This window comes from Gossypium raimondii, chromosome 9, assembly GCF_025698545.1.
Source record: "Gossypium raimondii isolate GPD5lz chromosome 9, ASM2569854v1, whole genome shotgun sequence".
Classification (NCBI taxonomy): domain Eukaryota; kingdom Viridiplantae; phylum Streptophyta; class Magnoliopsida; order Malvales; family Malvaceae; genus Gossypium; species Gossypium raimondii.
In genome coordinates, this window is record NC_068573.1 from 2134263 (window position 1) to 2160938 (window position 26676).

General features: G+C 31.4%; 3 protein-coding genes across 5 annotated transcripts; 1 reads left to right on the top strand and 2 right to left on the bottom strand.

Annotated features, from left to right (window-relative positions):
* Positions 1 to 5463: 5463 nt before the first annotated feature.
* Positions 5464 to 12629, bottom strand: LOC105798106 (uncharacterized). The gene is made up of 10 exons (XM_012628022.2): positions 12392 to 12629; positions 12174 to 12303; positions 7987 to 8122; positions 7696 to 7908; positions 7446 to 7584; positions 6538 to 6688; positions 6344 to 6453; positions 6174 to 6271; positions 6028 to 6097; positions 5464 to 5778 (listed from the first exon to the last, which is right to left on the bottom strand). The coding sequence occupies exons 1-10, from the start codon at positions 12482 to 12484 to the stop codon at positions 5689 to 5691; spliced, it is 1230 nt and encodes a 409-aa protein (XP_012483476.1). The 5' UTR covers positions 12485 to 12629; the 3' UTR covers positions 5464 to 5688.
* Positions 12630 to 12731: 102 nt separating this feature from the next.
* LOC105798107 (uncharacterized) lies at positions 12732 to 17274 on the top strand. Of its 3 annotated transcripts, none has more exons than XR_008188690.1 (7): positions 12732 to 12868; positions 13919 to 14515; positions 14613 to 14694; positions 14813 to 14879; positions 15796 to 15981; positions 16060 to 16171; positions 16639 to 16730. XR_008188690.1 is itself a non-coding variant. In XM_012628024.2 (7 exons), the coding sequence occupies exons 2-7, from the start codon at positions 13963 to 13965 to the stop codon at positions 16791 to 16793; spliced, it is 1101 nt and encodes a 366-aa protein (XP_012483478.1). In that variant the 5' UTR covers positions 12734 to 12868; positions 13919 to 13962; the 3' UTR covers positions 16794 to 17274. The 3 variants fall into 3 exon arrangements, 2 of the variants coding, with proteins under 2 accessions (XP_012483478.1, XP_052476689.1); XM_012628024.2 differs by having other exon boundaries at positions 12734 to 12868; positions 16114 to 16171; positions 16639 to 17274; XM_052620729.1 differs by lacking the exon at positions 12732 to 12868 and having other exon boundaries at positions 13944 to 14162; positions 14303 to 14515; positions 16114 to 16171; positions 16639 to 17274.
* Positions 17275 to 22069: 4795 nt separating this feature from the next.
* LOC105798108 (transcription initiation factor TFIID subunit 8) lies at positions 22070 to 23851 on the bottom strand. The gene is made up of 2 exons (XM_012628026.2): positions 23648 to 23851; positions 22070 to 23556 (listed from the first exon to the last, which is right to left on the bottom strand). Exon 2 carries the CDS (start codon positions 23514 to 23516, stop codon positions 22383 to 22385), a length of 1134 nt encoding a protein of 377 aa, XP_012483480.1. The 5' UTR covers positions 23517 to 23556; positions 23648 to 23851; the 3' UTR covers positions 22070 to 22382.
* Between the last annotated feature and the right edge of the window lie 2825 nt (positions 23852 to 26676).

Consider the following 26676-nt stretch of genomic DNA (forward strand, 5'->3'; position numbering starts at 1 on the left):
ATGGTTTTGACCACTTTATCATGTTTTGAGATTTAACCCCTAAACATTTATTTGGTATAAATTGTGTTAGGTATAGAGTGTCTCTAGTTTGTGATTTTGATCCCTTACTATGTATACATTTGAGATTTAGTTCCTATATTTTTGGGCAAAATTTGGTCTCTATACTATTATAATTATATTAGTTAATCCAAATAATTAACACCTTTAGCTATTTAGATTAAAATGTTAATGTGGATTTCTTATTATAACGGTAAATTACACCAACAGTCACTCAACTTTGGGGTAGCTGACAAAACATTCATCTTGGTTTCATTTCAGTCACTCAACTTTAGAAAAATGACAAAACAGTCCTTTTTGTCGTTTTCCATTACAGAAGTAATGGCAAAGTGACATGGCAGATAACAGCTTGCTTGGTGTCATTAACTGTCCAGTTGGCCGGTTAGCACCAATTTAAACAACCTATCAACAACAATTTAAGGTTTATGTAGTAGAATATAAAGAGAAAAAGAAGAATAAGAAGACGATAAACAACGCTAACAACACCAATGTAAACCTTTTATTCTTTCTCTCAATCTCTTTAAATTCATTTCCAACCTTAAAATTTTGTAAACACTTTCCACCTCCTCTCTTGCCTCTCTCATTTGCTTATCTTCATAATTCTTTTTCCAGATCCCTTTACTTTCCCAGTTCTCTCCCATGTCTTCTCACACCATAACTAAAACTTTCATTCACAGCAAATTCAAACTAAGCAAAACTCTCCATTTCCCTTTGTGGGGAAAAAATCCCAAAAAGTGTTCATAAAGGTTTTAATCGATTGGAGAAGCCATAGTCTTTTCGATGTGAGGGATTTAAAGCCTAATGAAACACTAAGTCATGGAAGTCTCTTCTCCTCACCTATTTTTGTAAAAATTTTAATAAAAGAAAGATATTTTTCTCTCTTTGTTTTGGGTTTCGAATTAAAATACAAAAAAAATAGAACACCAAAAAAAATCTTTATTTGGATCTTGAACGTGACGGGATTTTGTGTTTGTGCACTGTTAAGAGTTTGGATTTCTGTGCTTTTGTTTGACCTGGGTTTTTGGTTGTAATCTATGTGCTCCCCTTTTTCCTTTCTTGTTTGCAGGATTTGATTTTGTTTTTTTTTTTTTTTAATGTTGGAACCTTTTCTTTTTGGAGGAGGTAACTTGATTGGGGGGTTGATTTTAGGGTTTTTTTTCCATTGATTTGCAAAAAGGGAAAGATAGGGTTTTTTTTCTCTTTCTGTTTCCACCACTCTCGCCCTCCCTTTGGTTTTCAGAGATTGAGCAAGAGATTGAACAACTTCCATTTTCCCTTCTTCTCCTCTTCTTCTTTTCTTCTTCTTCTCCATTTCTTTTATTCTTCTTTTTACCCTTAACCAATCATCTTTTTTTTTTCACCCTTTGACTACTTGTCCAACGTGGCAAGTTAACTGGCCACATCAACTATTTAACTTGTCACATTAGCAATCCCTTTAAGAAAGTAACAGAAACTGTTAATAAGTGACTGATTTGTCACTTTTTAATAACGATAGTGACTGTTTTGTCATTTTTCTAAAGTTGAGTGACTGAAATGAAACCAATGTGACTATTTTTTCAGCTACCTCAAAGTTGAGTGACTATTGATGTAATTTACCCTTATTATAAACACCCATTCAAACTTATCTACATTAAATAATTTTTTCATGTAATAATGTTTTTAAGAAAAATTAGTGTCAGTATTTTAATCGAAATATTGATAGTTTAGATTATTAATGACATTATAAAAGTATAGATATTAAATTATGTCAAAAATTGAAGTGTGGAAATTAAATTTTTAAATTTAAATTTAAAAATTGCATTATAATGTAGAAAAACAAAAAGCAAAATAAAAAAGAAGACCCTTTGGGCTTTTCTTTTAACTATAACTAGTATTGATTTCCGACCCAAACTTTGCATTAAGTTAATTATTTAACACATGTACTTGCTTCATTATAGATGCTAATTACATTTGTTTTTTTAACACAGTATCTAAAACTACCCATAGTCCCTCCCTAACCCATAAATAAGAAGATAATACGTTTCAGCACATTTGAACTCACGTCCTCCTGCATTGACAACAATATCATACAAATCGAACTAAAACTCAATTGGGGCTTCTTCCTTTCTTTAACTGTAGATAATACAAATTTAGTTGACCGACCAATTCAGGTTTTTTTATAATTATAATTGTATCTATTTTTTTGGGACAAATGGACGAAAATGCAATCTATCCACAATTAATGGGGGCAACTCAAAAAGTTGTATTCGTCTCCATTTTAGTGGTTGCGACTGTGGAATTACATGAAATACATGCATCCGTCCCACTCTCACTTAGACCACATTCAATGTACCCCTCTCTCTCTCTACGCACATAAGCGGCGAATCCAAAAATATATTTTTTTAAATATAAATTCTTTTCAAAAATTATTATTTTATTATTTTATTATTTTATAAATGGTAAAGAGATTAAATTATTTTGATATTTTTTGTAGTTTCTTATCTCGCAATGTATAGGTTAATTGTATATTTTAAATATAATATATTAATTCATTTCGTACTACAATTTATTTATAAATTATACACATAATATAATAAAAAATTTAATACTGAAAACAAGAGAAAATGAGAAATAAGGGTTTATTTCAATACTCAAAATGGGATATAAGGCTTTATTTATTTACACAACTAATCTTAAAATGTTATTAAAATGTATACAAAAATTTTTTAAAAAAATTTGTTTTAATATTATTGATAAATTGTTATTTCAATTTTTAAAATTATTTTTTCTTATGAATTATGAGAGGAGGACAAAGAATTCCAAAATAATTTATTCATAATGATTTACTCTTTTTTTTCTATGTTTGATCATTGTGAAAAGAATTCCAAAATAAAATCTTGCAAAGATAAATTTAATATGAGAAATCACTCAAAGTCGGTTGATATCAATATTGTTGCCTATGCAAGAGAACGTAAGTTCAACCGCATTGCAGCTCATTTATCCTCTTATTTAAAGGTTGGGGAGGGACTATAGATAGTTCTAAACATTTGTCTCAATTCAAAAACAGATTAATCCAAACAGTCCATATAATATATATATATATATATATATATATTGAAAGTGATACGATATCAAACCATTACAACAGAGACTGTTTAAGGAATCATAAAGTAGAAACAAATCATTACAGTCTGATCAGACTAAAGTCAACAAACTAGATTAACTGGACTAAACTCACACATGACAGCTGTACATGGTGAGACTTTGAAACCCACATATATAATTACAAATGATGGATCTCAAATATGAATACTTAAGATTTAAGACTTCCACCTTTATCAACTAAACCAAAGTATGATTGACAAAAATATTTATATTTGAAGTGGAAGCATTTTAAGTTATTAGTCCTATAAAGTATAAAAAAGTTAAACAATTATGAATTACATAATTGCAAATTGATTTCATTAAAGAAAGATGGTAAAATATCAAAATATGGCCTAACTTATAGCATAGTTGAGAGATTGGATTTTCCATATGTGAATTAATGGATAAATAATTAATACTCAAATTATAATTTGTAAATCCAATTAGAATTGTCTGATAACCTATTAATGGATAAATAAGATGTTGATTGGCAACTCATGATTATCGAATACCATCTCAATGTCTTCATTCATTTTAAAAAATTTTGCATATGCGATTTTTAATTTTAAAAAATTAGGTAAGCTATAGAATTAATATTCTTTTATCCAATTTAACTACTAACATTTTAGATCATTTCTATTATGGTTACAGACGTTTTATATTGTTTCTATATTGATCACAAAAAAATAAGCTACAGAATTAGTCATCCATTTTGTTTTAGTTACCTAACTATAAAAATTTTCAATTTAATCACTAACATTTTAGATCATTTCACATTTTAGATTGTTTCTATTTTGGTCAAATTTCGTTAAATGGTTAACTAAAGTGACTGGCATAATAACAAGTTTAGTCCTTAATATTTATATATTTAATCAATTTAATCCTACTTCTAAATAATTTATTAAATTTAACCCTCTACATTTACAAATTTTATCAATTTGATTCTCAAACACGTAAAATTAAATATAAATTATATATTAAGAAGCTTCAAACAACTCCGTGTAATTAAAAGACTTATATAAATTGATGTATTAGCGATGAAAGCACTTAATCTATTCAAGTAAAGAACATTATTTGTAAGAGTACATTTGATCGTAAAATCTTTTGTAGTGGTTTTACAAACCAAGTCTAGAAGAGTGGATATAGTGGCAAGTATATTAGTCTTCAAAAGTACAAAAATGGGAAAATTATCACAAATTTAAGTTCACTTGTTATAAATATAGAAGATAGAACATAAGAAACTGCATTGTGTCCCTTATTTTTGTTCCTGGTTTCGTATACCCACTTTCGCAAGCACTTCTTTACTTCTTTTTTTCTGTTCTTTTTTTAACTAAAATTTATCAGCGGTCTAAAAGACCTAAATGTGCTGCATGCAGTCAGCCACGCCTATATTATTATATACTAATAATTAAATTGCATTAACACATTGGAAGTTAAAAGACCTACCATTGGCGCCTTCCTATAAACTTGGTAAGGTAGGTATTATTTGACCAACCCCACCAATACGAAGACTTTTTATTTATTATGATTAGGACTACATTTTATTCCAAATCTCAACACAAAATAATCTAATTATTCCAACTTTCAACAATAAAATAAAAAATGTTTTTAATAGAAACAATTTACTATAATGATTAATTTCGTTGATAGATGCGTGCAGATCTATCACTAAATAAACTTTCTAACATGATTCATGAACCTATTCAGGTCAACTTCAATAATTCATTTTACTATTTCTATTAACAAATATTCTATTCTTTTATCATTAATTACTATCCACTATATTAGTTAGCAAAAAGTACATCACTCACGATGATGATAATAATATTAATAAAATAAAATCCAATAAATAATTGCAATAGTGGACACTACCCCAACCAAATACCAAACTCTCCAAAATAAAACTCTCTTTTCACAAAAAGGAAAAAAATAACCATGACATCACATGGAAACACCATCATCTAATATATCAAGAATCATTAATAATAACAAATTCTTCTATCATTAAAATTAGCATGATTAACAGAACAACTAAACAATGGCACATGACATGTCATGTGTACTTCATGTTGACGTATAGAGGCCGATTTGTAACATAAGCAACAAATAATTTTTAAATGAATGACCAATTTATTTTTTTATCTAATATATGGAAACTAATTTGCCCATTTTTTTTAGTAGAAGGGGCAAAATGCAATCCAACCTCTACTACAAAAGCTGTTACCAATTATTAATACCTTAAACAATATTGAGAAATGAAAAAATAATACCGACACAAGGCCAGAACAAGTAATCCATCCGTATCTAGATTAAATTTAGCATTGGTAGATTTGTAAACAAAACAAGATCAAGAATTGCAGTGTCAAAATTTTACGACTAGATCATATGATTTAAAGAAAAACCAACTAGTTTGAATAAAATGGTTTTGCCCTACTCACAACCGGATCTATTGCGGATAAACAAGATCATCTAACAAAAAATGGCTTTAAAAAAATAGATATAAATGACTTAACGAATTGTTGTACCTTGCCCCGCTGGTAAGCCTTCTTCAACAACCTTGTTTGCTTTAATGGTGCTGATAAGACTGGCAACATTGCCCTGGTGAATGAAATGGGTTGGGTTGCTAAGTATAAACGCAAGTTCAATAAAATAAGAGACTCATACTGCTTTGGACACGATAATATTTCACTACAAAAAAGATTAATCTGATGCAGATAGTAATTACGGACAAGCAGAAACAACTGGGATATGTTTTCAACTATGACCAACAAAAATACGAGTTTTCAAACGGTTCGATATTAAAAATAATAATAATAAACAAAGCATCTATTGTATGAAATACTTTACCCTCCATGTTGCTAGTTTTGATCGAAGAGACAGCCATTGATGCAGGCCAAAAATGCGCTCGCTGCAGCGGCTGCATGTTGAATGAAGAAATCAAACTAGACAAACTTAAATCACAAATCACCAGAAAGAGAGAACTAACAGCTTACCTTACAATCACAACCTGATTCATCTGATCCATTTTACAGTCCATTAGTTTAGCAGTTATTGCCTTAACAACCCACAATTCCAACTCGTCATCATTGATCTGCAAAGAAAAAAGCCTAGATTATGGCATCATGCATCAAATGTGGTCAACAGATAGCTAAGCAAAACTTACCCTAAGAGTATCCTTGATGAGAGCATATGGAATTTGTCCGGATTCATTTGAGCCAAGATCAACCAATGATATCAATCTCATCTTTGTTATACAATCTTCATGAACAAGACCTGAACCATGGAAAGTAATAATAATATCAAATTTGCCCATGATATAGCCCATTATAATAGGTAAAAAGAAAGATAAAACATTACCATAACTTTTCATTAAGGTCGAATTAGCAGCCTGAAATTCGAGGTAGGCATCCAACTTCTGGGTCAAAAAGATCTTCAGAAGCTGACAGACCAATGCGTATTTAGAATCCTTCTCCAATTGTGCTACAGCAGGAATATCTAATAGATCACACTACAAAAGGACAACAAAAATTAATAACTAACCCCGAGCTTAAATAAGAAGAATGCAGTAAATAAAATGGAAACAAAATAAGCCAAATCTTAGAAAAGCTCTAAGATGGAAGCCATAGAGAAAAGTTGTAAACCCAGAAAAAGAAAAGGAGAAAAGAGGGCAGCGAAGTAGGGGTTTGTTTTTTATAAGATCTTTGAGATGGGTATTGTTTTATTAACTGATTTATGTATCTGATTCCACAGGCCCCACGACTGGGAACTAATGATTGGCTCTATCTAGAAAGATTTTGGATTTGCTCATAATTCATCAAATTATATCACAAATTAGAATCAATTTCAACATATTCCGTACAGAATATTTATATGCTACATATTACATATATAAAAAGGCACCCTACTTTTCAAGAGGATGTGCTGATGTCCAGCCTTGGTAAGATTCTTCGCTTTGCATCTAATTAAACCATATGCTCCATTGTGAGTTGCTTAAGCAATCCCAATCATCCCCTCTCATGGTGACAAAACAAATAGGTACTAGTTATACCAGAATTGATGGTTATCTTCATTCATTAGAAATTGGATGGGATCCTTAGCAGGCGAGGAAATAAACCGTTTCATAGAAATATGGTACAAATTATTTTTTAGCTCTTACTAGTGTGTGTGCTTCATGAGGAGAAGACTGAGCTTCATGCAAATAAAATGGAGAAATGTTTGCATTCGGATCAGCTAGGATCTACAACATTAATATGATAGTAAAATACCTGAAACATGTCTGGAGCCTTCACAAATTCTATGACAGAACGAACAGCTTCCTCCTTGGCTTCACTAATTATATACGAGTCCTCACCAGAGAAAGTTGCCAAGTACTTGGTCAAGAATTTGAAAGAATACTTTCCAGAGCTGGATTTGCAGGACAAGCATGAAGTTGAAGTATATGTAAGTGTGCATCCAATATGAAAGAAAATATATAATAGGCACAGGCATGAATTTATGCTTTGGGTTCCTCTATACCTTTTGCTTTCTTTAAGTACATTTGCAATGGTAAGGAAAAGGTTCCTTTGATCCTTGACCCCAATATTCCACTCTTTCAAGAAACAGTCAATCTTTTTAAAAGAAGGTATAATATGATCAACAACTTTCCCATTCAAAGCCAAATTTAAAGCTTGCATGTACACGAAGAACCGGCTATCTGGGGCCCCCAACAAATTATAGAGATTAAACAAGCTGGAAAGAGAAAGTCAACATTAGAGAAAGCCTTGAAAGTTCTATAAGCTAGAAGTTTGGATCATTATTACTCATTACATCTTTAAACGCAGTGCAGGCTTGTCATTTGGTTGTTGAGTTATTTTCGTTGATACGAGTTTTGCCACCTCAAATTCATCTAGATTTTCAAGCTTCGAGGCAAGATTGCAGATAACAGTAAAGATGCACTCAAGATCTGTAAAAGATAATAACAAAATTACTTTTTTTATAAAACTAGATATTCAATGCAAATTTATAACTTCACAATAGCAATATAGCAGCAATAATATATCTAAAGTTAGGAGAGAAATGTTAATGTTATCAGCTGAATCTGTGTTGTTAGGCGCACTCTAAGCACTAGAACCCTTATGTCATAATGGATTTTTGAAACACGAGATGAATTTTGGAAAATAATATAAAGCCACGACCAATCTTTTTCCTTTAGTACGATTGGCAACATATAGAATTTATCCTTTCAATAAAGTTTTAAATTAATTGAAGATTACCAAAAAGATATTTTTGGTCTACAAAACAAAAATCGGGTTCCAGAGCACCATTAGGTGTGAGAAAAGTATTAGCACCCACGATGACCAGTAATAAAAACAGTACCTTATTAACTATAGATTGTCATGACTGTTGAGAATTAAAGGTTTTATTTTAGAAAGGGAATTGGAAGTCCATGGCACTTCCATTTTCTAATTCCAATTGACTTAAAATTTTCTTTTTGGAAATAAAGAACACTTTTTTCATATTTCACGATAATCAGCAAAATATGAAAATCATTTTTGTATTATTTTTCAAAAAAAGTATGACTCATTTGATTTTGCAAAGGATAATTCTTTTACTAATAATAATCAATGTAATCCTTTTTGACATGGCAGCTGAGGACCCATTATTTTAACTCAGGAATAGACTGTAACATGTTAATAATAGATTATCACAATTGAATAATTACACACATATATGTATATGGTTTAAAAAACATTTTTCATGTGTATCTCTCTCTACACAAGTATTCAAACACCTATAGAGGTATCCAAATGTTTTAGTGAAACAGATTGAACTCTAAAGTAACATGTGTACTAATTTTTCCAACTTCCTGAGAAATCTGAACCTCATAAGTGCCCAGGATCTAAAAAAGAAAAACTTGGATGTCCTCTCCCCATTAGCTCAATCGAGGGGAATTTTGAAACTCCTCTTCCATTAGCTCGACAGAGGAGAATTTAGAACTCCCCTCCCTAAAAGCTCTATCAAGGGACTGTCCATTAATTAAAAAAAATTGCATTTTGAATTCTAAAATCATATTTAGATGAAAATTTAGAAATGGGAGTTCGGATTTTTAAAAAGGCAAAACTGCAAGTTCTTCCTCCCCAACAAATTTGGCCAAGGATTTCAAGATTGGCCTCCCCAAAGTTTGGCCAAGGGATCATCCATTTTAAAAATCATATAATTTTTACTCATTTCATTAAAATGAGTTTAGATTTTAATATATATACATAAAAGAATGTAGCCTGATTTCAAGAAAAATCCTTAGCTCAATATGCCAAAAATCACTCTTTAACATTGAAAAAACAGTTTGATTAAGATTATTGAAATCTATCCAGTCAAATTTTATATTTTGGACTCATTTTAAACCAAAGTATCTAAATCAGCGCCTAAGGCAAGATTACAATTATCCAAAGCACAACCACATCCAAACAACTCATAATCAAATAGCAACTTCAAGTAATGTATCCAAAACATCACAACACTGCCAAAAATCACAAATAAACACATCCAAACAATTCACAATTACATAGCAATGTCAAACAATATATCTAAAACACCATAACATCCAAACAATCACAAATATTAAGAAAAATTAGGAATTTTCAAAGACAAAACTCTTTTTAAAAAAAAATCAAAACCCCTTTTTACATTACTTGGAAGTTAAAACACTGAAGTTTTACCTTAGAAATCTTAAAGGTTTCTTAATTTCTCCAAGATTGGGTTTCTCTTTCAACACAAGCTCAAGAATTATACGAGTGGCATAAAAAAAAAATCTTAAACATTACTTAACTCCTCGAAGATTGGGTTTCTCTTTCAACACAAGCTCAAGAATTCTATGGGTGGCATAAAAAAATCAGGGTTGCTTTAAACTCCACCCACTTTGGGTTTTTACCCTAGAATTGCATTCTTCTTTTTTTATTGTGTTACCATTTTGAGAATTCAAATCTCTCCCAAAATTCAATTTTAGTTCTAATAGATGGCATAAAATCTGACGACAAATTCTTCAACTTAGCTAATCATGTATGATCAAAATGGATTTAAAGGCACAAAATGTAACCCAGGGTTCAAGGCTACAAAAGAAAGGATAGTCTAGACCAAATAACTATTTGAAGGCAAACCAAGAACCATTTCTTTCCATTAGGAACTTCCTATTTCTTCTTTTTTTTTTTTTCCTTTCACTCATTTCATTTCTTTCTTCTTGTTTTGTTTTCTTTATTCACACTTTTCTTTCCCTTCTTTTCATTTTCAACTTTTGTTGTTGCCTCTCGAAATGAGTTCAAATTTCCAAGCTCTCTTACATTGGCACCTATATCTTGAGGCTCCAATTTCACAGCATAAATGAAAACCACCGGCCCATTTTTTAGACAACTAATTTTGTACTAGACACCAAAAACTCGATTATCCCTAATCTAAGTCCCAAGGTTTTGCTTAAATTGAGTCTCGTAAAATAGACTGAGACCTTTGGCACGTTCAAAAGGAACCTAAAGATCCCGATACAGGAGTTAATAGGAGAGTTAAAATTGGAAGGCTCAAATTAAAAAAGTCAACCATGCATCCTTAAAGTGAAAAGTCAACATTTTGAGAGAGTTAAAATGGATGAGTTAAATGAGCTTAATGAGTGGGAGAAATGGAAGTAAGAAGGGGGCAAATTATAGTCCCATCCTATGTTGCTCGAACCCTTCATTTTTCTCTAAGTACCCATGTTCGGCACTTGTGTCCAATAGTTGGATACAAGGATATACCCTCCAAAGATCTTCCAAATGCATGAAAAAACATAGAAAAATCTAACCATGATTGTGTCAGATACATATATGCATCACTCACACCTGAACACAAGTAACATAAGTTCCACCCCATTTTCATCTGTAGGCTAGGCACATCACGCATGTACATTATCAAATGCAACTTGCCTAAAGTGGTCTACATTGCTTTTCTTGTCTGGCACTAAGGTATAGTGTTGTAAGGCGTACGCCTCGTGCCTTTGCATTAGACAACAAAAGCGCCTCAGACCCTTTCTCATGAGGTCCATTTGATAATTGATTAAGCATGCACTTGGTCCACCTCGGCGCACTCTTTGCAAGGCAATAGGCACAAAAAAGAAAAGCCCACCCAACCAAGGTTACCTTTAACTTCTATTATTTTTCACATTTTTGTTAGATATATCTTCACTGGTAAGAAAGGAATAGAATCCAATTCTATATTCCTCAATTATTTGAGTATTCAACATAGAAATGGACCATCTTGACCAACAAAAAAATTTACATGTTTTGTAGATAAAGTAGACCATATATATGATATATATATATTACATATATATATAGAGATTTATATGTATATATATGACATATATACATAGATAAATTCATAGACAGACACGTACAAAGTTTCACCCATGTACATATAGCGATTTACTTCACTCAAGTTGGAGTCTTTTTTTTTTTTTTTGCCTTACACCTAGAGGCAACATTGGGTCCTAGTGCCTAGAGAGCACCCTGCACCCTTGACAACATCGCTAAGGCAAAAGGCCTAAGCGCATGCCTTAACAACACCAGCTGAATCCATTTCCATGCCATTGCAACTCAAATAAATAAATAGAAGTTACAAGTGACTTCAAAACAAAAGTTCGATCTACTGCACTAAGAAGTAAGAAATAAAACTTAGTTTGAAAGATCTCAACTATTTTGTCAAAAGAAGTTGCAGACTTGGTAGCTGTTATGTACTCAAATGATTAAAACTGGAGAAAATCAAAACCAACCATTTATTTTCCAGAAAGTTGAATCTTTAATTTATAGATTTTTGAAAACATTATTTGTTTGTAATTCCAAACACGCTTTAAGAAAATGCAACAACTTGACATAATATTAAGAATTCCACAAACTTCAATGAAACGCGAATGAAGCTAAGAAAATAATATTCATCTCAATTCATAAATCTCCCAAATTATTCAAATAAATAAAAAGAAAAGGGGTAATTTGTACCTTTATCAGAGACCTTGGAAAACACCAAATCAGCAGAAGTGAGCATCAAAGAAGCTAAATCCAACCATCTTCCCATCACTATACACTCTTGCGCTTCCATACAAAGTCTCGTCACTTGCGGCTCCGCAACCTTCCACCATAATTGAGCAAAACAAAATTAATGAAAATTTAAAATTTCTGATTTAAGAATTTCTTTTTGGAAAATAAATTGAGGTTACCTCTGGACCAGCATCGGCCCAAGCGAGTTCGGACGTGAAGCGGACGACGGCGAGAGCGGGATCATCTTCGGAGGTTGGAACGACTGTGGTCATTGTCGTTTTGCAGCTCTCTGTAAAACCCTGGCTTCGCTTTGGTAGGGGGCGACAAAGCAGACAGAAGAGCAGCAAGAGAGCGAGTGGAAAACCCTCAGTTTTTTTTTTTTTTAAGTCATTATTATTTTAAAGATATTAGTTATATTTTTAAGGAATTTGGATTGGTACGGACAGTTAAAAACCAGACCAGATCCAAAAGAACTGAAAGTATTGATCATAAAACGGCGTCGTTTACAAGTAGCTTAACCCCAAAGTAATAATGAGAGGGGGCGGTGGGTAGATATAAGAGAAAAGTAAGATCTATAGGATACTAATAAGTCGTTTATCTTTTTCTACAAAATCCCAATCTCTGACATCAACAACTGAATCCCATTTCTCTAAGAGGTCTGTTCTTCTTCTTCTTCTTCTTCTTCTTCTTCTTCTTCTTAATACCTACTTTTTTGGTTTTTAACATACCCTGTGTTAGGATTTATGGGTCTCTCTCTGTGTATTTGAAGTGTTGTTACATGTTCTTTCTTAAGCTTAATTCTTTGTTCTAAGAACGGATTTGCTATTGTAATCACGGAAAAGCCTGGAATTTTGTGTTGAGGCAAAGATAAAATTAAAAAGGACTTGGGGGCAGAAGATGATTTTTTTTGTGTGTGTTCAAATGATTGACTTTTTGGAGAGGATAGAAATGCAATTTGTTTTCGTTAAAATGGACTAAATTAAACTGTTAATTTTTGAAAGGGATTAAAAGTGCAATTATACCATTTAACCCTGGCTTCCACCCTGATTGGAGTACAATTATTTTTTATATACACCACAGCAGTGGAATTCAAAAACTATTTGTTTTACCAGATTTATGCACTTTTATTTGTTCATGTTGGTTTAACTATGGTAAGAAACCCAATGTTGAGTTATACTAAGTTTGTATAGTTAGATAAATCAACAACTAAAAGGTATAACTATGTTCCTTCGACTCTTCATTATCCTTGAACTATCTGTGTCCGACTTATAGAAGTGTATGCCCCTTTAAAATTATGGAAGAATACAAAAAATTTATCCTTAGTCCAAGCAACATAGGGGTATAATACAACTCTCCATACTTGAATCTTAGTTCAAAAAGCTGGTTGGACTATAATGTTTTTGCTAGGTCATGTGAGTTTATAAACTTGGAAAATATAGATGTGTTCTGTAGATTGTTCATAATTTAACTGGATGACTTGAGTTAGAATATGTATTTTAGCATTTAGACTATTTTTGTATTTTAGACTCTGGGTATGGGAGACTGTTTGCCTAGATATCCAATCCATTGAATTGTTTGGTTGTTCCTAAATAACGAAGAGAAAATTTTATGTGGAATCATGAATGGTTAACTAATAGCGCCGAGCATGAAGTTTGCATGTTATATTAGTAAGTTTGCTTCATCATGTCATTTGATACTTATTGCAGGGCCCTATCAAAAAAGGGAATGAATTGAGGAGGTTGGGGGAAACATGGAGGCTGACTTGGTTAAGGAAAATGATAGAAAACGATCATTGCATGAAAACCATGGGTTTTCAACCAATTCTGATTCTTTCTCAATAGCCAATATTGAAATGCAAGGTAGCTTTGTAGAATTAAATGAGTCGCAAGCTTCATTTGTGGGAACTTTCGAGACAGGCAAGGATGCAGCCCAGATTTTTTCAGAAACAAGGTCAGCGATTAGAAAGAAAACCAAGTTTAGGAAAAGGATGGAGCAGCTTGATTCCTCGGACTGTAGTGATCAAAGTCAGATTGATAAGCATCCTGAGGAAGTTGGCCTTACTAACACTGATCAAACGAATACTGTTTCAGGTCCAACTCTATCGGATGAAGGGAATAGTGAAGAAAAGATTGATTCATTTGATGCAAATGATACGAGTGATGTATCTCTTGCTATTGCTATACCTCCTGTTAGTCAATCGAGGAAAAAGCTGCTTGTTCTTGATTTGAATGGGTTACTTGCCGATATAGTCTATAATCCTTCAATTGATTGCACTCCAGATGCACTTGTTGCAGGACGGGCAGGTAAGAACTTGGTTTCAAAAACTTTATATGCTTGTTAATGCTTTTTGCATTCTAAATATTTTTAAAACTAATTGGAAATTTGCTTCTTTTCTGCCAGTTTTTAAGAGACCCTACTGTGATGATTTTTTGAAGTTCTGTTGTGAGAGGTTTGAAGTTGGTATCTGGTCTTCAAGAAACAGGTACTTCTCATTTTTTTTCTTTTGGAAACAAATAATTTATTGCCTTCTCTTAGTGCTAGATTGTTGCCATGGAGAATTGATGTATCATCTTACTTGCTGGAATTTTGAACTTTTGCAGGAAAAATGTGGAAAGATTTATTGATTTTCTGATGGGAGATATGAAACAAAAATTGCTGTTTTGTTGGGTAATTATGGCCTGTTTCATTTTACTTTCTGTTAAACCATGCAATCTGCATAATTCTTCTTTATGTTTTTGTTTTCTAAGTCATCTTCGATAGCATTGCCTTGTCGTTATCTATAGTTAAGAAAATGTTCAAGCTAAAAGCATTCAAGATTGATGGTTGTCACTAACAATAGTAAAGATTGAATCTTCGAGCTGTTTAACCTTTGATTTTTATTTTCAGAAAAGAAAAGAAAAGGCCTGCTTGGTCCCTTTACCTAAGAAAATGCTATTGCTGATTGGTATTCAATCACCAGCAAGAGTAAAGATTGAATCTTCGAGCTGTTTAACCTTTGCTTTTGTGTTATCAGAAAAAGAAAGAAGAAAAATGGCCTGCTTGGTACCCATCTAAGAAATTGCTCTTGCTGATTGATATTCGATCACCAGCAAGGGTAAAGACTGAATCTTTGAGCTGTTTAACCTTTGCTTAGAATTCTCAGGAAAAGAAAAGGAAAAAAGGCCATCTTGTTGTCCCTGCCTAGAAAGTGCTCCAGCTGATTGGTGGTCAATCACTAGCAAGAGCAAACATTGAATCTTCGAGCCATTTAGCCTTTGCTTTCTGTTCCATAAAGAAGAAAAAACCCAATGAGTAACGAAATTCAATTTCCTTAGTTTCAGGATTAGTTGCTTTTCTGACACCATTTTACATAAGAGCTAAGATAAAGAGATAGCATGAGAAGATATTGAGTGCCTACGTAGTAATGCCGTGCTTGAACAATTCATGAAGTAATATGTCGTAATTCTTGAAGATTATTTGGGTACATACAAATGTACTGGTCTAATTTCATTAATGCTTTTTGCATCAACTACGATTTTATATGCAATTAAACTGGGAACAGTTCCAATTCTGATTCATTTGCTTTATGCACAATATTTATTAGGATTCGTCTTACTGCACCACGACACAATTCAATACTCTTGGGCATAAATATAAGCCCTTGGTTTTTAAAGATTTGAGGAAGCTTTGGGAAAAACATGACCCTGATCTTCCATGGGAGAAGGGATATTATAACGAATCAAACACGTTGTTGATAGATGATTCTCCCTACAAAGCACTGCTTAATCCCGTAAGTTAACGGACTACTTCATTTTGTTTTATTTTTTTGTTTAGATCACTAATATTTTCCTTTGTCTTCCTAACATAGGTCCCTGATATATATATATATATTTTTTTTTCGATTTTCTACTAATCTTTGCAGCCACATACCGCAATATTTCCTCATTCATTCAAGTTCGACATGAAGGATAATTCATTAGGTAAAACAACTTTTGGAATTATTTACATTTGTGGTAAAAGTACTATGAAGGCTCTAGGAGTCAAATTGCATTTTACCCCCTCTACTCAAAAAATAGGCAAATTAGTCCTTATACATTAGATTAAAGAGCAAATTAGTCCTTTTTGTTAACAATTTCATCCATTTGTACCAGTAAAAACTGGCGTGGTAAATAGAATAACTAGACAATAACACGTGGTGTGCCACGTTTACCACATGCTGACATCTAGGACCAATTTTTAACAGTAGAAATGGATTGAATTTTTAGAATGACCAATTTGTTGTTTGATCTACCGTATCGAGATTAATTTGCCTAATTTTTTAGTAAATGGGACAAAATGCAATCCAACTCTTAGTACAAGGGACTTTATGGTACTTTTACCTAGTTTTGTCAAGTTCCATCATTTGAAGAATGTTGAATAACTTGGTTCTTTTTTGTGTGTATTTCAGGTGACGGAGGAGATCTTAAAGTTTACTTGGAAAGACTAGCTTCAGCTGATAATGTACAGAACTTTGTCGAGCAAAATCCACTTGGTCAAATAGCTATCACTGAAAGAAGCCAAGATTGGGGATTCTACAGCCAAGTAATCGATACATGTCTTTAGTCCGAACTACAAAATGATGTGGGTCTTCCGACTTAACTTCTAGTTCAGTTTCTGTTAACCTGAAATGAAACTTCAGCATAAGTAACTTACATGAAAAAAAGGGGGGGGGGGAGGAAAAAAAATTACAGAAACCCTAAAAACCAAAGGCCTAGGGTGGATTCATTGCTAACATTTTGCTTTGTTTTTGTTCCATGCTTATATAATTTGGTATTTTTGTTGGATCACTTACAGCTGGTTACCATTATACCTTTTCCAGTTTTTTTTCTTTAAGTGTACAATATTTTTCTTTCTGGTTACTTCGGTGGAGCAAAATACGAGTTGTGACCTGGCTGTTACATTGTTATTATTTTTCTTTTTGGGATAATAAGTTTATGTATTCATTGAGATTGACATAAGTGAGATTTAAAGGATGGGGATCCTATAAAACAGGGTCATCTTGTTGTTTATTGTGGGTTATTATAATATGTCATTGGAACCTTAATACTTGGTTTCTTTTTTTTCCTATTCATTCAGATTGCTTCAAGATGAGTTTCCATCGATGAACTTAGAGAAATGTATATTATGCATAGATATAGTTGGATTTGTGTTGAGAAAAGAATATTTTCAAGTCAAATGGCGTTGTTGCTTTGGTCACCTAATTTTAAAATTTTAGTATAATAATGGAAAGTCTTTTTCTAATTGGTATAGTTGAATTAGTGTTAAATTGATAACAAAAAGCTTCTTTTCTAATTGGTGTAATAATATATTTAGTCCTCATTTTATTAATTTGGTTCTAGTTCTAAATAATTCAATAAATTTAACTATTTATTCCTCAAACTTCCTAGTCAAAGCTTAAAGACATTCCACATCTATAAATTTATATTAGAAAGCGAAGTAAATTTAGTTGTAATTATGAATAGTAATGAACACTGGTGATTCTAGTAACACTAATCATAACGGATAAAAATAATTGCAGTCTATACATATGATTAGACTGGTATATTTCATAAATATGTAACAAAGAGATTGCTTGCTACATTTGTTTCATAGTTGAAGGAAACATGAAATAAAATCCAACGTCAATAGCTTTTATACCCAATTTTCATTCTCTCTCTTCTTCCAACCACTCATGTTTTTTTTCCCATTCTTTTCTTTTATTTTCTACTCTCTTCCCCACAATTTTTATTCTTTTTTGGCTTAAAATGTGAAAAAACCATGGGTAGTTTATAGAGGAAGCGCGATCGAGAGAGAGAATGAAAACTAAAAATAATTTAATTTAATATAAATTAAAAATGACGCATGGTGGGTTTTTATTGATTGAAGTGATTATTTTTAATATAGATAACAGTAGAGAAATTATAATTTAAGTAACCAAAAAGACATAATGTCTTATTTGACCCTAAAACTTTGTAAAAAATTATTTTAATTCTTTGTTTAATTTTTGTTTCTTTTATTTTGCCAAATCACCTCAAAATGGATAGAAAAGTTAACAAACGTTAACTTTACTAACGTGGCATACATGTGGATTGCCACGTATATGTCATGTCAATATTTTTGATTAATTTTTAAAAGTTTAATAAATATTTTTTATAATTTTAAAAATATTTTTTAAATTTTTTTAATTTTAAAAATTACAAAAATTAATTAAATGTTGATGTATCATTCACATGGTGATCTACATGTATGTCACATCAATAAAGTTGAAAAACTCTAATTTTTTCATCCATTTTGAGTGATCTGACAAAATACACAAGTTTAAGGGTTAAAAGAGATGACCGATTGGCATGGGCATTATTGCCAGTACAAGAGGACATGGGTTCAAGTGCGTTGAAGCGCATTGTCCTTTATATATGGATTGGGGAGAGGCTATAGGTAGTTCTAAATATTATATAAAAAAAATGATTAAAATAGACAAAAAATTAAACGAAGAGATAAAATGATTTTTTTTTATAAAATTTGAGGGGCCAAATAAATCATTATACCAATAAGAAAAGCATAGTTCAATTAATTAAGAAAAAAAAAGCCCACATCTGTTTCTCATAGTTTCACAATTGTGTCTTAAAAGAAAAATAAAATAGGTGGAGCAAATCAAGGCGAAGCCAAAAGAATTTTAAGGGTCAAAATTAAAATTATAAAATTACAATTTTACCATTTGAATAACATATATCTTTATAATTTTTAAATGATCAAATCAAATTTTTATCATTTTTAGGAGGGTTAAAGTGTAATTTTACATTTATTAATTTAAAATTTTTAAATTGTCTAAATAAAAAAATTTCTATTTTAGAAGATAAAGGTTTAAGCACGCCCCCTGAGTATGATGAAGCGAAAGATTTAGCAGTTTCTATAGTGTGTAGTTAACAGGGCTGGACTAATATTTTATCAAATATTTCTAAAAGCAAAGATGAAATCACAAATGATAGCAGTTCAATAATTTTCAAATGCAATCAACTCTATTTATAACGGCTCCATTTGTTTGTTGAGATTCTATCCGTTGTAAAGAGATAGTTGTTATAGATATATAACAACATATTGCTACAGAAAAGTGAGAATTATGTTAAATAAAAGAAAGCAAGAATCAAATCAACAAAATTAAAAAGACGATAGAATTATTGCTTCTATACATATTTTATTTCACGTTCTTTCACGTGATTAGTTATGAAACTCATAAATCTAACAAATTCAAGTAATTAATTTATCATGAGTTATTAAATTCAAGTAACCAGTTTATAAATTTATGATATTTCAATTCATAAAACAATATTTAATTAGGAAAATTAATAATTTATTAAATTAATATCATTAATACCACTTATTGAAAATTAATTTCATTTAATAAAATATGATTAATAGTTTATTGGATTGAGTTTGGGTAGATGGGAAAGGTGTGAAAAGAAAGGTTTAATTATCCATCCGTCCTTACACTTTTGAATTTTTAAAATTTAATCATTCTACTTTTAATTTTAGAATTTTAGTCTCTCTACTTGTTTAATTTAAAAAGTAAATTCCAATTCAAAACTCTTATTCAAATTTATAATTTCATTTTTAAATAAAACTATTGAATATTTAAATTACGTATATTTAAAATCAATAGAAGTCTAATAAATATACTACTAATTGGATTTTAATTTTTAATCAGTGATGGAGGAGTTAAATTCTAAAAATTAAAAAAAGGGATTAAATTTCAAAATTTCTAATAGCATAGACAAACAACATAATTAAACCAAAAGAGAAAGGAAAAGAAAAGGAAAGCAAAGCAATAAAAGAAATTATATATTTGTATTATTGTTTTTCTAAATACTCTATATTTATAAGAAGTTTTAATTTTGGCACTACCGTTTTAGATTGTTTCTATTTTAGTCACTCTCCATTAAATGATTTATGACAACAATAAATGTGATTTTTTTAACTGGTATGATAACATATTTAGTCCTCAATATTTACACATTATATTAATTTGATCCTAATTCTAAATAATTCAATAAATTAAACCCTCCACATTTAAAATTTCTATCAATTTAATCCTCAAACCCATATAATTAAATGGTTATTATCTACTATGAAAAAGCACAAAATATAACATTATTTATATAAATAATAATTAAAGATATATTACCATAAAAGATCACATTTGTTATTTTAATTTTGGGTTTGTCTTGAACTGATAAAAACACTGAAACAAGCAGTGCAGTATGTTAAGAAACTATTGCTTTCATTCTCTTGATCTAATGGTTATTATGTTATTCGAATTTAAGCGTAAATGTTAGATGCAGATTCCAGTATGTTAGGCGTCAAACGTTGGTACTTCATGAAGATAAAAAAACAAACAAACAGGGAAGTGTCCATCAGGGGCACATTCAATTTTTTGAAGAAAAATGATTTGAGTTATGGTAACATAACTCACTAGTCTAAAAGTAACTCTAAAATGCACATGAAAGCATCAAGCTTATTTTTTTAGTTTATACATAAATCAGAACGTGGGTTAATGCATCGTATGCGATTCCAGGCAAGTAACAAGGTAGTAATCATTATGCAGTAGAAGTCCCTGCATTAAAAATCAAATTACATTTTACCCCGTCTACTTAAGAAGTGAACAAATTAATCTCTATACATTAAATTAAAGAACAAATTAATCTTTTGTTAAAATTTTCATCCATTTTTATTATGAAAAATTGATATAACTGACAAAATAACCAGACAGTTACCACGTATACCTCATTTTGACGTACATGCTCCAATTTTTAACAGTAGAAATGGATAAAAATTTTAACCGAATAACCAATTTACTTTTTAATCTATCATATAAGGATTAATTTAGCCCCCTTTTTTAAAAAAAAAGTGAGTAAAATGTAATCTAATTCCTAATACAAGAGCTTCCATGGTACTTTACCATCATTATGTTTATTACCTAGCCTCACCATTCAGCTTTAGTCTGCCAACCATATACTATGTTACTCAAATATGTCCCACTCGAGCTCCCAAAAATTTCATGTGTTTTTTGGGTACTAGGAGGACTGTATCCCAATGCTCATGTCTAAGCATATGTTGAGCAAGGATATTTAAGTTAAAGTAAGATAGTCATAACTAGTCATTAGAGGTTATCATCAACGTGTCAACAAAACAACTCAACAAGGCCATTTAATATGAAATAGAGATTCATCCTATAGTGTACATCCCAATTATATCTTATTCGTCAACCAATTAAAATTCAGATTCCGTGTTATTTATAGGCTAAATGCTTAAATTGAAGCCCAACCTTTGAAGAGTTGTTTATATAAGTATCAAACCTTTCAAAATAATCATATAAAGGCCTAACCTGAATAAAAGTGCTCAAATGAAGGTTAAACCTTTCAAAATGATCAAACAAGGACCATATCTTTTCGAAAAAGCTCAAATAAGGGTCAAACCTTTTCAATAGTGCTCAAATAAGTACTTCTCAAATGACGTATATCAAGTTTCAAATAATGTTTTTTTTATTTGCTTTCTTTTCAAGCAACATCGGATTGAATTGTTATGTATTTTATTCTAAATACATAAACTTTCACCTAATTTTTACAACAAATTGGATTAACGTGCGTGAAAAATTCTTATTTAAACACTTTGTAAAAGTTAGGCCCTTATATGAACACTTTGACAGGTTTGGCCCTTATATGAACAACCCCTAAAAAGTTGGGTCCTAGTTTGAGGATTTAGCCTTATTTATAATAGTGTACAACATGATTCAAGTTAAAGAAAGATTGTAGCAAATAATAACTGTTCTCCAACTTCGGTTTCAACTTAAAAATTCAGAAAGCATGTGACGCCATAACCTGCCTTCATTAATAACAAATGGCAATACAATATGGTACAAAACTTTAACAATTGCGAGCATAGTGTACATATGGAGATTCAGGTTGAGTGAGAAAACCGATAAATCCATTATCAGACAAAGACATGAAGAAAAAAACAAGATTCTCAATTAGAACTAATCATGGAAACTGTTATGTCCATACCTCGAGAAATTTGTCAAAGCTGGAGACTTCTCTATGGTTGTTTGACTGTCCATTTCTAGATTGGTCACCAAGAAGTCTACAAAGGATGATAATAACAAACCTAGTTTACAATTGAATCTTATTCCTTGGAGCTTTCTACAGATTCTTTCAGAATTTTTTCCACTCGTCTTTTCTTGTCATCCTTTTCATTATCGTTTCCAAACCAAGAGGCAATCTTCAGAAGGTCCTCCTCATTCTGTGAACCGAAATCTGATATTGTGCCTAAGGATTTCTTTCCAATTCCAATCTTAAAACGCACTGTAGGCCTCTGATCATAAAGAAGTTTCTTCTTTCCATTGTCAGAATCACATAACCCACTCTTCATTGCTTCAATGGCAGGAGCAAATGTCTCCAACACAGAAACATGGTTTCCCACATCGACATGAACCGGATTTCTCAAAGCCACTTCATTTGAAAGCTTAGTTGGAAGAACAACCGGTGACACTTCCTTTTCCCCAACATGCAAAGGTGCAGCAAGATACGGATTGCTCTCGGTAGCAACATATCCACTACCATGTGAAGAACCTCCTTTATTTTCATTATGAGCAAACCGCAACTGCAAATTCAACAATGACCGATCCATTGTCCTTTCAACCCTTTCTAACTCAGACTCAGTCTTCTTCCCATTAGAAACACCCATCGTTTCATTCTCTACACTCAACCGAGTCGCATAAGTCTCAGGGTCAGGAAAAGCAGGCAACCAACTCGGTATATGCTCCCCAGGAGGAACTTCTTCTTTTTCCCAAAAACTCCCAGTTTTTGTCGACTCTTTAACAACCGGGAATCCGGAAACATCATAAGCAAATGGGATAAAATCCGAAACACCGACAAAGTGAGTAATATCCTTAACTACCCCTGAACTAACAACACAGCGGTCAACATCGGACGCGCCGGAGAATCCTAAATTTGATCCTAAATCTTCTAACCCATGAATAATGTCAAACACATTCCCTTCCACTCTCCCGGCTAAATTAGCACTAAGATTCGCAGTTTTCCCTATGCTGTAAATATACCTAACACTTATATCAGACAAGGTTTCTAAAGCAGAGAGATGAAAACCCTGAAACCCTACGCTTTCACATAGTTGCGCCACTGCAACCTTCGCGATTGCTAGGGCAAAATCGTCACTTTTGCTACCGAATTTGTAAGACTTTGGCCGTTTTTGTGAATTGTCATGTTCTTTTTTTCTATTCTCCAAACACCCATTGTTCATGTTCAATAATTCTTCCTCATATCATTTCATGTTCATTTATCTAAAGAAATCAGAACAAAATTATTAAAACAATAGAAAAAAGAAGAAGTATCGGGAAAGAATTAAAAGAGAAATGGAGGCCGAAAGCTTACCTTTTTTTTTTTTTTGACGGTTGATAAACTGAAGCGGGTATTTGGGGAAAGTAGGGTTTGAAATTAGAATCTTAGGTTTCAAAAGTTAGTGGATTTAGATTTAGATTAAAACCCTTGGAGATGGAGGATTTGGGCGTTAGTTTTTATAAACGGAAAGAAGAGATGGTGTCGGAACTATGAAGAGCAGTGATTGATATCTAGAATTTACTCTCTTCAAACTTCAGCCCACGTGCTTCACGTCTAATCCTATCAATTGTTTTTTTAATAATTTCATTATAAATTTTAATCATTTATTTTTTACAAGAGAAATTGAATTTAAGGAAAGACTTTTATTCCTAAAATCAATTTCCATAAGTTGATATAAATTTTGGGGGTTTTCGGACTTAGAAAAAGATATTGGACACGCCTCCCCAACTCATAAAGAGGAGGATAATGCGTTTCAATGCACTTAAACTCACATCCTTTTGCATTAGCAACAATGTTCATACCAATCGAGTTAAGATTCAATCAACCTATTCATTAAATTAATACCCAAATATATAATAAACGAATATGTAGTTAATAGTAATTTAATTATTGTTGTATGTGATTTGTTGATGAATTTTTTCTAAACTCTTGGGTGTTGAACGGTATTGAATGAGTCCTTGACTATGGTAAAAGAATTTATTATTCTTGGTCTTTTAAGCTAATCTTCTTAAGATTGGACTATGTATGTACCATGAAATTGTAACAACAACAATTAACATTTGATTGTATTGCAAACAAGAAAGGGAATCTATTTGTGCTTTTACATTTTGGGCTAATTGCAAATTCAACCCTAACAATTTATTATATGTGCAATCAAGCCTTTGTTGGTAGTTTTACTTGTTCAATTTAATCATATTGCTAATTATTTTTAATTAATTATTAGTTGATATTGATTTATTTTGTGAGATTAATTGATGAATTCATGTTATTTGTTTGTTCAAGAGTATGAATTATATTTGATTTTTAAAATGAAATATATTTAATTTTATTTATTAATGGAATCATAATAAGAACCCCTATAAATAATTTAGGAAAGCTATCGATTATAGTTGACATGCTATAGGATATAAAGCTCTCTAAACATTGCGTATGCGAGTTGCTATATGCACTCAGGAGTACCATATAGTTGCGCTTTATGCAGTTGGTTTGTTGGTTCGTTAAGTCATGCTATGCACACATCGGAGTATGGTAACGTAGCACCTTGTGTTGGAAAAATCGGTTAAAAAAAATTATTTTACAGTTACAATAGAAGTTTAAAATATTTCAAAATAGAGCCGGTTTGTGATATTTATGTTGGATCTGATGCCCTAAGTGTAGTATATTCATTTGTATACTTGTATTTTTTTAACAGGTTGGTTTAATAAAATTATCCATAAATTACATTATTACCTTTTTTATATTGTCCTCAATGGTTTTTGCACGCAAGGTAAAATGAAAGCAAATATTGGTTCATTGGTTATCTAATATTTAACTAATACTAAGCGATATTATGTGGTCAGATCGTAATACGAAAAAACAACTTGTATTAATAGATAAACCTAAACATGTCATTAGTCTAATCGGAAATGATCAAACTGATTGAAAGACTAATATGCCATCTAACAAGTCCAATTGGGGAGATGCTTTGTCTTGGGCATAGGAGCGGATGACTCTCAAAAGATAGGGACATAGATGTGACTGACCGAACTAACAGTATATTGGACAAGATCCAAGTAGAATAGATCCTGAATCCGTTGATAGATTTATTCACTTGTCAAGTTCATAGTGTGACATACCTTAATCCTGAGTGGATGATAGACTCTGTATACATGCCACATTACAATGCTTAATCCTGAGTTGATTTTGTGGGACTCTTTGATCACACTTCCATAACATTGATTGCCCTCTCGACTTGTAACAACCCGGATTTTGACCCTAATCGAAACAATGGTTTCAGGACCACAAATCCGAGTCCAAAAATATATATATATTTTTTAGTATCATTTTTCGTGTCTATGATATTTGAATTTGATTGTGTGAAATTTTCGTAAATTAATTTGACCATTTGTGTGTTTAATTTGATAAAAGGACTTAATCGTGTAAATTGCTAAAGTGGCTAGTTAATTGTTAAAGTACTTTATTGCTATGGTTTTTCTAATGTGGAGACCTTATGTTGATATTATACCAAATAAATTATGAGTGGACTATTATAGACAAATGTTAGTGGATTTTAAATGAATAAATAAAGGTTAAAATAGTAAATTAAGTATTTATATGTATTAAATAAAATAAAACATGAAAGTGGCCATGCATTTGGCTTGGTTTTGCCGAAAATTGAAGAACAAAGAACACCTTTGGTGTTTTAAACATTCGGCAGTTTGGAAGCTAAAATTTGGTATGTATTTTGCTTGGCTTTTGATCATTTCTATGTTTCTGAGATCGTTGCTTCGTATACTTTAAAACCCATGTCTTAATTTTGTGAATTGTGGATAATTTTGAAATGAATCATTGATGAATGCTTGAGTTTTATGATGTTAATGGGTGGAAAATAAATATATGTTGTTAGATTTTCATGTTATAATTAGTAATTTTTTATAAAAATGTGTATTAAGGACTAAATTAAGAAAATATTAAATTGAGGGACTAGAATGTGAAATAAATGAAATACAAGGACCTATATGAGATTAGGGAGTATCCGGCCATACTATAGTAAAATTAATTTGGAATATTTTGTGTTTTGTGCAAAAAAAAGGACTAAATTCTGAAAAATGTAAAATGTTAGGGGCAAAATTGCAATTTTCCCATTTATGCGAATTTAGGCTAAATTTGATGGAATAATGTTTAAATAAGTTTAATTTGAATTTATTTAGATCAAGAAGTAAAGAAGTCAGATTTGGATCGGGGAAAGACAAAAGTGGTCGAATAGTCGAATTAACAGTCGACAACATTTGAGGTAAGTCAATAAGCGTTTAAATTTTAAATTAACTATGAATGTATATATATTAATATATTTGTTATGCATG